Genomic DNA, 12,010 nt, shown 5'->3' on the forward strand with positions numbered 1-12,010 from the left:
CCTTTTACACAGACGTGGGTGGAACTGGAAGGTACTGAGCTGAGCAAAATAAATCGGTCAGAGAAAGACATTTATCCTGCGGTTTCACGCATGTGGGATGTAAGAAACAGCGCAAAGGATCACAGGGGAAGAGTGGAAAAACTGGGAGGGGAAGAAACCAGAGAGGGAGACAAACCATGAGACTTTTAACTACAGGAAACAAACTGAGGGTTGCTGGGGGGAAGCTGGGTGGCAGATGGGGTAACCTGGGTGCTGGGCATTGAGGAGGGCACATGATGCGACCGGCACTGGGTTTATAGGCAAATGATTAATTACTGAACTCTACATCTGAAACTAATGATGTATAAGTTGGCTAACTGACTAAGGGGGCGGGGGGGGGGGATAGAGAAACAGATCTTCGGCTTAAAATGTTTTTGTGACGGTGGTTTGGCTGTAGGAGCCGCATGATGGCAGGTGAGTGTGTGTTCGGAACCCAGAACAAACTTCACAAACTTTCATTCGCTCAGCGAGCAAATAAACTTCGTCAACTTCCAGAATCCCTCAACTTGACACTTGTCTCTCTTTAAACTGCATTTCTGCCGCTGCCAAGAATATCTCCCCTCCCCCGAGCTTCCTGTCGCTCCCCTCCCGGACTCCAAAATAACCAGAAGGAGCTTGGCAGTGATGTCATCGCCACTGTCACCGCCTGTAGGGCATTCGCATGCTGGCTCTATTTAAGAGCCGGGCTTCATGTTCAGTGACATGGAAATTGCCACCTTGTGAACCGTACCGGAAAGGCGAGGTTCAAAAAATTTCCTACAAATAACCACGTTCCAAGCTCTGCCTCTCCCAAGACAAAGAGGAAACGCCAGGGCGTTCAGCGGAGCCAAGGGCTCCCGCTTCCAGGACCAGCCAGGTCCGACTGGTTCATTTCCACGCCTTCTCTCTGGTAGCACCAGTGCCAGCGCTCACTTTGGATAGTGGGCTCGCTCTCCTCCAATCAGTCTCCTTTCCCTGGCTCTTCTGCCTTCCTCAAACCCCTTCTGGTATTTGTATACACTTCTCCAGATTGCTCTACCTACTTCTCATTAGCATATAGCAGCAAATGGAGCATTAATGAATGGTAAGGGGGGAGGGGGCGGGACCTTGCCCCCTGCCGTGGATAATTATCATAACCTTTAAATCAGAGTTCTTTCGTATTTACTGGTTTGGGTAACTTTCTATCTCCTGCTCCAGCGCTCTGGTGGGAAAAGGGACGGGCTGAGCTGCAGCAATGTTTCAGACGCAACCTTCTCCCTACTCCCCCGGCAGCTGCAGATTTTTCGCATCTTGATGAACCGCCCAAATCCATGCACATTTTGCGGGGAACATCTGGCACCGACAACTAATGGCTCTAAGGCGTAACCACTCAACATGGGCACGTGCTTCGAGATGCAGCTGTTCGTGCAAATATACCTTGCTGCTTACTCCCCCTAAGAATTTTAGTTCATCAACAAAACCTGGGTCTTTGATTGGATTCTGGGAGCATTAGAGAAAATAAACAAGCACATGGCTTTCTCCCTCGTACGTGATTGCTCGAACAGATGCCGTGATGCTCCTGCTCCCCTGTTCCCCGTCCGTGGTTTTCATACAGAATAGGTATCTAGGAAACTCACATGGGTCATGAAATTCTGAAAGGGGCGTGAAGGAACTTAAGAGACTCTCCGCTGCTCCTGGTGTCTCAGAAGGTACTGCCATAGCTTTAAATTCAGTTGTTAACACATTTGGCTTTTCCACCTTTGTGTCTGGGGGAGCAAGGATCCCCGTATGTCTCCTCCCTCAAGAAAAATCAGCCGGGGAATCACTCATACCAAGGACACCCTGACCTTCCACACTCCCCAAAGCAGGAGCCGAGTGGTGATGAAGGGTGAAAAAATTGATTCCCAAGTCCTCCCACGTCACCCTGCGGCCACAGCAACCCTTCACTTTGGCCGTGAAAACATTCATATCCCTTGCCCTGTGATCCTGTTCCTGCCAGTATAGACAGAAGACAGACGTTCACAGAGGGGAAAACAAGTGACAGGCACAAGGACACCTTCTCAGCCAGCATCTAGAATCGCAGAGAACTAGAAGCAGCCCAAACACGAGCCCATGTGGAAACCACCAAGTCAAGTGTAGAGACCTTCACAGCCATCGCAAAGGACAAAGAGGCAGGTCCTCCACCCACGGTATCAGATGTCACCTCTTCCCTGGAGAGAATTCTGGCAATATGGATAGAGAGCTTTTACAGATTCCACCCCCCCTTTTTTAAGATTTTATTAATTTGAGGGGCACCTGGGTGGCTCAGTGGGTTAAGCCTCTGCCTTCAGCTCAGGTCATGATCCCAGGGTCCTGGGATCGAGCCCCACATCGGGCTCTCTGCTCAGCAGGGAGCCTGCTTCCTCCTCTCTCTCTGCCTGCCTCTCTACCTACTTGTGATCTCTGTCTTTTAAAAAAAAAAAAAAAAAAAAAAAGATTTTATTAATTTGAGAGAGAGAGCAAGAGTGACAGCACAAAGCAGATGGAGCAGGGAGCCCGATACAGGGCTCGATCCCAGGTCCTTGGGATCATGACCTGAGCCCACGGCAGATGCTTAACCCACTGAGCCACCAGACGTCCCTTTACAGAGCCCTTCTAACAGTGGAGTCCCACCTCTAGAAATCTAGACGAAGGACTTCAAAACAAAAAAGACAAAAAGGTTTACCAAAAAAAATATATGTTCACAGAAATCCTACTCCTATGAGGAGGGAGAAGAGTGAAGAGGCGTGGCTAAGGAAGTGGTATGAGAAACAAGGACATAACCCAACACAGAACTCCACACAGCCTCTGAAAGGGCTAGCCACAGAAGGGAATGACACGAGGACGTGTTCATGGCGGGACGCTAATTGCTTTTCAAAGCAGACCAACTTACAGATTCAGAATGATCTGAATTATGTAAAATGAATACATCCATAAAATGAACTGGAATAAAATGCCTCATAAATAAGAAATAAAACACATTAATGGTAGTCGTGTCCAGGGGATTTCCTCCTTTAAACTGCTCTTATTCTCAGACTCGAGGATTGTAATTTGTAAATTATTTTTATATTCCAAGGGGCGGGGGAGGGGAATCTCTAAATGTAACTTGAAATCTACAGAGCAACACAAGAAAACGTTATGAAAAAAAAAAAAAAAAAAAGCATGCGCACACTGAGGCGGTAGAACTATGAAACAATTGTCCTTAAATGGACTGAGGGGAAATAATAGTTATGCTAGAGTTGGGAGATCTGGGATGTTCTTTCCCATTTTGGGTTATGTTGCGTTTATACCTTAAAAAGGTATTTGTGGGGTTTTTTTTGTTTGTTTTTTTAACAGCACAGAAACAGGAGCTTTCTCAGGAGCTCTCCAGCTGACTAGTCATGGCAGAATTCTGCCCTGGAGCCCCACGTGCGTCCATCTGCACATGAGAGCGTCCAAGTCAACATCAGGAGAGCCGGTCAAGCTGCAGGACGACGGGTTCATGCTAATACCACACATGCAGAGCCTCCGACACCCACCCAAAGCCAGCCTGCCTGGTACTGATCATCAGCTTAAAAAGATCAGCAAAAGGGGCGCTGGGTGGCACAGTCGGATAGGCGACCGACGCTGGGTTTCGGCTCAGCTCCTGATCTCAAGGTTGGGAGATCGAGCCCCTGTCAGGCTATGTGCTCAGCGTGGAGTCTGCCTAAGGCACGCTCTCTCTCTCGCCCTCTGCCCCTCCACCCCCATCTAAAATAAAGTCTATCAGGCCGCCTGGATACAACCATCAACTAAGTGCCTGACTCTTGACTTTGGCTCAAGTCTGATCTCCGGATCACAGGACCCAGTCCTGCATCAGGCTCCGCGCTCAGCGTGGAGTCCACCTGAGTTTCTCTCTCCCCGTTCTCCCTCCCATGCTATCTCAAATAAATCAACCTTAAAAATATCATCAAAAGCAAAGACAGATGTTACCGGTGCTAATCCTTAGTGGATCAGCGTGTTGTTTTTCAAACCAGCATACAAAACTAACGCCTAACTTGGCTGTGAAAGACAGATTACAGGTGCCATCAGCTGCGGCCAAGCCCAGGTAGTCTCAGAGAACCTCCCCGTACAGGGTCTGGAAGAACCAGAGGCATCAGCGTCACCTGGAGCTTTCGAGAAGCACCTGCTAATGGGCTCTGCCCAGCGCTGCCAAAACCCGAGTCTGCAGTCTACCATGATCACCAGGGGCACCCGGGGGAGACACTGAAGTTGGAGGAGAGCTTCTGGGAACCACTGGATGGTCAGCCTAGGCTGAGCATGAGAATCACTGCACCAGGTCAGGTTTCACTTCCAGAGGCTGACCTAGTTGGTCTGCAGGGGCAGCCTGGACGTTGGTTTTTCTGGGGTTTTGGACACAGTTTTAAAAGCTCCCCTGGTGAATATAGTATATAGCCAATTCTAAGTAAGGCATTCAGCTCTTCAACCCAAAGAATTCTTTATTAGAAGGTTAGTTACATCTGAGCAACAGCAGGCTAGATTAACTCCAAAAAAATGACTCTTTGCAAGCTTGGATGGAGGAATAATTTACTTGCAAGAAACCGGAACAACCACGGCTGGCTTTTACCCAGTACTCACTCAGGGCGCTCAATGTGCTTAGCGCTTTCCATGCATCATCTCTTCGACAGCATCTAGAAGGGAGAGACGACTGTCCCAGTTTTCTAGGTGAGAAGCATTAGGGGTACAATTCCCACCAGGAAGCCCCCAACTAGTAGTGGCAGAAGCACCGGCAGGACCCTCAGAATGAGTTTCTTACTCACCTTCCCCTATGCCTGACCTTGAGAAACTGGGCCGAATCCAAGGCTTGCCCCATACCATTCCCCTTGACTTCCTGCCAACTTAACTGGAGCATAAGCAAGTGTCAGCCAAGGGTTAAAATCTTTGTTTATGCGTATCCCACCTCCCTCAATTTTCACACCTACAGGTTCAAGTCAGCTCGGTCTTGTTCATCTGACTGACTATGCTTAACAAAAAAAAGATGCCAGGGGAGTGACCCAACACATGAACACATAAGTACAAACCACTCTTCACCCAATTTCAGTAGCATTAAGCTTCAGGAACCCAGCTCCCCCTAAGCATCTTGTCTCCCACCCTGACGCGTACGTCTTCTACTCCTCCTCGTCCTGCCCCGTTCACTCAACAATCCGTGACTGCTCTGGTTTAAGTCATCAAGGACCTGCCAGTGGCTGATAAGGACAGGGTGAAGAATGAGGAAGAGCACAGCTCATCAGCTAAAAAGACTCGGCCAACAGCAAGAGCCACGACCTTGCGGAAAGCAAGCTTCGTGTCCAAGGGGGAAGTGAGGCCCAGAAGCACCAGAGTAGGCCAGGACACATAGTGGGAGCTCAAAAGGCAATTCACTGTGGTCAGGGTCTAGTTCTCAGTCAAAGCCAATCAGAGACTAAACCAACTCAAAATGGGCCAGAAGGCTCCCACCCAATTCTGACGGCGTATTTGCAAACTGTGTTGAAAATGACAACACGGGGTAAGGGCTAAGGTAGGGATTCTCACTGGGATACCACCGTCTCCTAGAGGTGTGCATATCGTCATTTCTAAAGCTTCCCCGGTGACTCATGTTTGGCGCAACACAAAAGTGTGGAGACACTTACGGCCGTCACCAGCATTTATCCAGCGGGACCTGAGACACTGGCTATCCAGAGGGACAAGGCGGTCCCGCACCCAGGAGTGACCTACATACTGTTGTACTTGCAATTATCGTGGGCCCTTCACGTGGGTGCAAAATTTGTTTCTAGTCTGACCGGACAATCTAGCTCAATATCCACGCGACACACTAGTTTCTACCCTAGAACCTACCATACTCTGCGCTCCCGTTTTCTGTTCTTATAAAGAATGTTTTGTGATCTTCTTAGTGCCTTTAATCCAAACTCATGCATTCTGAGTAGGGGCAAGCACTTAACTGCATGTTTTCCAGCAAAGCCATACCCAGCCAAGAGATTTTAAAATCTACTTTTTACCATGGATTCAGTTCCTTTTCTCTCTCCTTTGTAGCCATCACAGTGTTACTCTCGTTTAAGAATTACTTCTACACGTAGGTTATCGTAGCTATGCATTTTGTTTCAGTACAATAAAGGGCACGTGACCCAAATTTCTTCCCCCAATTATTTTTATTTTAGAAAAAAGAATACAGACTCTTCTAGAGCCTGGGAACTGCAAGTCTACAAGATTCGGTGCTTGCTAAGGAGGTCAGATTATTACTGGACATTAAGATCCAAACAAAGGCAAGACAGAAAAGAGGATACAGAGACTGTGTTTGACCTTCTCCACTCTGACCACTGGACTGCTGGGATGAAAACCATCTTCAATGAAGACATTTACTGTCCTTTTTCACTAAAAGCATACTCCTCCTGCATTTCTCTAATTGAAAAACAACAAAAGGCAGAGACGGGAAAGCCAGTGAAGGTCTCCCGAGGGGCCAGACAGAATGATGGGAGTGGGTGACCAAGAGCCTCAGAGAGCCTTCCCCTACAGACTGAGCAGTACGATTCTGTCTCACACACAGGACGTGGTCACGGCAGGTAACTACTCAACAACTCAAAGGGACACTTGCTAGGCACACAGGGCTGGAAAAAAAAATACTGGGAGGAGCTCAAGGTCAAGTGAAGGCCAGTGACCCAAGGCTCCCAGATGCTTACTACAGGGGAAAACTAGGACAAGGGACAGCCCCACTAGCTCTGCCGGGCCTCAGCAGCCCTAGCCACCTACGGCCAATATACCAGCTCACACAAAATCCGGGAACATCCACTGAGCATTTACGATGAGCCCGGAGATCTGCTGAGGGCTTCAGAAGCATTAGCTCCTGTCACCTTCCCCACAAACCTATGAGGAAGTGTAACAGATGAGATTTATCTGCCCACAACCTGCCCTGGAGACCTGGCAAGGCAGCCCATCACGGCCTTCTGCTCACTCCTGGCCACAGTGAAGATCTAAGAGGATACACATGGACAAAGAAGAAAGTCTCTCCTCTCTGGTTCTGCACAAGGCTTGGCACTACCAGAGACCAATTTGAGGCTACGTGCAGAGGCCCTACCCAAGGACACACACACAGAGCCAAGAGCAGGGAAGAGAAAGCAATGACCTCACGGGAGAACCTGGGTCCAGCAACACCTGGGGAGAATGACTGGTCCCAAGGAGAACCTGGGTCCAGCAACACCTGGGGAGAATGACTGGTCCCACCACCATCAAATTCCCCCCCTTGAGCCAAGCTCATTTGGTTTGATTTCTGCAGCAAAAAGCTTATTAATATTAGTTCAGATTATTATGCACCAGTTCACGGGCCAAGAAAGGAAGATGTGAGAAACTTCGAGGTGGCCCAGCCAGGACCAGTCACTGTGCCACTTCCATAGCCAAGGGTTAGACACAGCCCTTACAAGCCAGCACTCACCGCACACACCACACCATGGCCTGCTTTCTGTCATCTCCCAGGAGATACAGAAAAGACCCACGACCTTCTAAATTTTCCAGAGGCTCGGGAGGGTCAGAGATCTGGTTCCATCACACAACCACTCTGTTCTCCTTTGCACACCCAAGCTCCCCAACAGGAGATGACGATGTGACCAACAGTAGTAACACTAAGGCTGGTCCCGACAGGAGACAGGAAGCCGAGGCCCAGAGAGTGTTCTCAGCAGGACACACTCTTTACCCTAGCCCTGTATCATGACCAGCTGCACGCGTCCTCACAGACCCGGCAGGCTGATGGCTGAGGGAGGAATTTTACTTGGGCGCCAAGGAAACACAATTCCCTCCACCCCCCTCTCACACAGTCAAAGAAGTCTGGTTAGTTAGGATTCAGGACTGTAACAGCGAAGACCATTCACAAACTGACTTGAGTAACAAAGGGAATTTATTAGTTCGCGTGACTGCTAAGTCCAGAGGAACAATAGCTCAAGAAAAGACTGGATCCAGGAGCTCAAGGTACACAAAACTCCGACTAGCCTGTTTCTCTCCCCACCCCTGCCCCACCCACTTCTCCACCGTGTTGTCCCCATTTGAGGTCAGGATCCGCCCCCATAGCCGCAAAGACTGCTCCCGACAGTGACTGCCTTACACCCCGTCCTCTCAAGAATGCTCTTACTGCCTTTTACCGGTCAACGTGGCTGCACACCTTCTGTGACCCAGTCACCGTGACCAAGCAATAGAAACAGCTGACGATTCAAGCCTGCGTCACTGCCGTACTCTGCAGCCCAGGTAGGCGGTGGTAGACTCAGTCCCGCCAAATCCCACAGAACAGGAAGGAAGAACGCCCCATCAGGACTGGGATAGTGTCCACCCCAGGGAGAAAGAGAATCCTGATGGCCACGGGAAACAGGCTCTCAACTGACCCCCAAAGACCTCTGCCTCTCAGAAGGCACATCCCTGTGCCGCCCCCTCCTACACTAAATCGGGACTGATCTGTGTGACAACAGGAAACAGGGAAACAGACAGGGTCTCATTCCCAAGACCAGGCTGTGAAAGACCATGTCTTCCATGTGGCGTGTGCGCTTGCTCTTAGCTTACTCACGCTCCAGGAAACCAGTTGCTGTGCTGTGCGCAGGCCCCCTGAAGAGGCCCACGGGGCAGGGAACCAAGATCCACACAAGTGAACTTGAAGGTGGACCCTCCAGGGGCACCTGGCTGACTCCATCAGTGGAGCATCAACTCCTGATTTCGGCTTGGGCCATGATCTTGGGGTGCTGGAGCTGAGCCCTCCCCTGAGCGGGGAGTCAGGGGGTCCTCTCCCCCTGTCCCTCTGGTGCACACATGTGCGCCCTCTCAAACACACAAATCAAAAAACAAACAAACAAACAAGAGTGGACCCTCCAGTCCCAACCAAGCCTTCAAGTGACTGCAGCCTCCTGATCAAAGTTCCGGCAAGGGGCACAGGAACTCTCTGGAACGGCTCAGCAATTGGGCGGTATCAGAACCAAACACATCCAGCGGCTCTGGCAGCTTCCTTCCTGTTCTCTCCTGCTCAAGTACGTGCCACTTCACACAGGTTCCTCACACCTGCAGACCACAAACCTTCACACACCTTCCACTCTTAGCTACCTGTGGTTCCAGTGGGGACACTCCAGATGCTAAAAACCGCCTCAGAGACTGCTTTTTTCTATTCCATTCACGGGCTAAAATTCTCCTCAGAATTACCATAGACTAAAACACACTTACTAGAAGCTGCACTGAACCGCTTCTCTCCAGAGCCTCCCGTCCTCTCCGGTACAGCTCTCATTTCGTCCTTTCTGGTGCAGAAGATCATCTCCTCATCTCATAAACGAGGAAATGCACACCTGCTCACCTTCAGCCCTGACCCAGAAACACAATCCCCAAGCAACAGAGCGGGGGCTCAAGGCTAAGCAGCCTCCTCACACAATCCCAAATGGCCGAGACCAGCCGTCTGTGACTCAGAACCAGTCTCAGCAGACGTCAGCCTTTATTGTAAACACGCACAATTCTACCCCCGAACCCTGGCATGGCCAAACTGAATGGTGGTCCCCTGGGGAAAACACCGGGGACCGTACTTATCACGGTCATTCAACTTTCTGACGTTCTCGAGAGGGCATTTCAAAGTATGAGGAATGCAGAGAAGTTGCAAGTAAAACTAGATACAAGATCCTTGCACCATGTTTGATTACATATATGTAACAATGCCACTAGTGCCACACGTGTCACCGGACAGTGCCTGGGCAGTAAGTCTGCGTGAACGCCCGAACTCTGGACTGCCCTGCACAGCCACAGGACCCCAGCTCCTGGGGTGGTTTGGTTTTTGTTATTTTTTTCTAGAGAGAAAGCACATGCGAGCAGGGAGGGGGCAGGAGGAGAGAATCTCAAGCAGACTCCCCACTGAGCGCAGAGCCCAACACAGGGCTGGATCTCAACCCAGATTACCACGACCGGAGCCAAAATCAAGAGCCGGCCGCTTAACCGACTGAGCCACCCAGGTGCCCCTCCTGGTCTTATTTTAAAGTAGCTTTAAAGAGCCACCAATAAACTGCTTATCCTACCTAAAACAGAAAAAAAACTCAAACTCAAATGTCCAACAAATGGAAGTGATTTTCATGCGGCTCACTACCTCAATGAAATACCACATCCAGGCACATAAAAGCCACTAAGATGAGATCTTAGTGCTTCAGAGAAGCAGACTAAGAAATGACAGGCTATAGATCTTAAGGGCAGTCCATAAAAATGTTTGCATGTGAAGAAACGCAGGAAAAGCCACACATTTTTATGGGACTTGAGATTGTGAGTTTTCTTTAATAGGATATAAACTCAATCAGAGGAAAGGAAATAAAATGACTCTTTACTAAGAACAGGCTTAACTGTATTCTTCATTAGGAAGATGCAGATGAAAACCATCTGTGAGGTTAGCAGGGACCCAGAAGTGGGACCGGACCCCAGCAGGCACGGCTGGGCAGAAGCAGGCCTTCCCATCCGCCGCCGCGGGACACACAGTAGCTCGGCCTCTAAGGTTAGGGGGTGCGGCGGGAAGGGCAGAGGAAGGATTGACCTTTATGCACCTTAGGAAACCACTGCACTTTGACACATCAGTTCTACCTTCAGGAATTTTTCCAACGAATTTAGGAGAACCAAGTGAGGAACGCAAAGGCTGTGCACTGTGGCATCGTTACAAACAACATTCTTGTCTTAGTGCGTCTCACGGACCTCCGACGCCTGGCTACCGGCACCCTCGCTGAACCCCCTCTGGTGACCATGACCAGCAATCCTGATCATGAGCTATCAGAAAGAGGGCGGCCCCACGTAGCCCTGTAGGAACCATCTCCACACTGTCCGGGGAGGGGGTGTGGGACAGATGACCGTCGTTCACAGGGTCAAAGGAAGGGAAGACAGAAGGAGGCGAAGGAGCAGCTCGGATAGGCTAGCACCACCTGCTTCCAGGGGACTGCACCATTGTATTTCGAACCATATGCATACAGATTATGCAATAACTATCCATTAAGTTAACATTTCAATTAGCAATAATGGCGCCTCGCCTTGGATAAACCTCATTGGCTATGATACTGCCACTGCGCAAAGCTTAAGTTAACATTTCAAATGCACAGATTTCCACTGCCTTTTGTTGTTTAATTTTAAGCGGGGCAAAGGGTGTGCTTGAGGTTCGCACAAAGCCATGGCCCGCCCCACGCCTCCTTGTCAGGCCCCCTGCTCCGCCTACCTTGCCAGCGCCTGGACCTTCAGGACATGCCGCTCCTCCTGCTCAGCCACCTTCTTTTTCAAGGTGTCGACCTCCTGCCGCAGCGCCGCCGAGTGCTCCATCTCCCCGTCCAGCAGGTTCCGCAAAGACCTGGGCAGAGGGACCATCTGTTCAGACACAGTCAGCAGAGCCCGCCACACCACGACACAGATTCATCTACATCCGCACCCCTTCGTTTCCCATGAGGGTCTGCACAGCCCTCATTCCAGTCTGTCTCGTGGAAGGGGACCCAGAGACCCCGAAGTCTGCTCAAGAGCCTCTGAGTAAGAGCCAGGAGGTGGCCCAGGCTCTGTGCCTCCCCGCCCCATGGCCCATGAGCAGCGTCAATCACAGGCAAACAAGTAGTGGAGAGACCCCCAGGCAAGCCCCTTTCAAGGTATCCCACCGCAAGGAGCGGCGCGTGAAAGGAGACCTTTTTGTCACAGCCACACAAGAAGAGACGGAACCAGGGCAGGGATACCAGGGTCCCGTGAGCAGCAGCAGTGGTCGGAGACGGAGGTCTCGTCTCATTTCCACTTCTACCCACCAAGCACACCGGCCTCCGGTCATAGCATCTCCAGGTGACACAAGCCCACGTAGCATTCTATAGCCTTATCTGGTCTCACACCACAGAGATCCTGCTCTGTGTCATGTTTCGGAGTTAACCCTCCAAAACACATCCACTGGTCATCCTTGGTCTTGAAAAGCAGACAAGATGGCAGCTCTTCCAGAAAGAGCCGGAAGCTGCCACCAAGGTGTGTGCCAAACATGGTTCGGACTTCCCGTTTACTTCTG

The 12,010-nt window shown here is 50.4% G+C and overlaps 1 protein-coding gene and 1 non-coding gene across 6 annotated transcripts in view; both read right to left on the reverse strand.

Annotated features, from left to right (window-relative positions):
- The window catches only part of SNX29 (sorting nexin 29), a 475,417-nt gene that overhangs the window by 343,754 nt on the left and 119,653 nt on the right, over positions 1–12,010 (reverse strand). For all 5 annotated transcript variants that reach the window (XM_059154575.1, XM_059154573.1, XM_059154577.1 and 2 more), the window contains exon 13: positions 11,198–11,326. In XM_059154575.1, the coding sequence (XP_059010558.1) occupies positions 11,198–11,326 (129 nt within the window). The remainder of the gene's footprint in view (positions 1–11,197; positions 11,327–12,010) is intronic.
- On the reverse strand, positions 10,926–11,060 carry LOC131820256 (U4 spliceosomal RNA). The gene has a single exon (XR_009349553.1). It is a non-coding gene; the product is annotated as a U4 spliceosomal RNA (small nuclear RNA).

The sequence above is a fragment of the Mustela lutreola genome, chromosome 17, assembly GCF_030435805.1.
Source record: "Mustela lutreola isolate mMusLut2 chromosome 17, mMusLut2.pri, whole genome shotgun sequence".
NCBI classification, from domain to species: Eukaryota; Metazoa; Chordata; class Mammalia; order Carnivora; family Mustelidae; genus Mustela; species Mustela lutreola.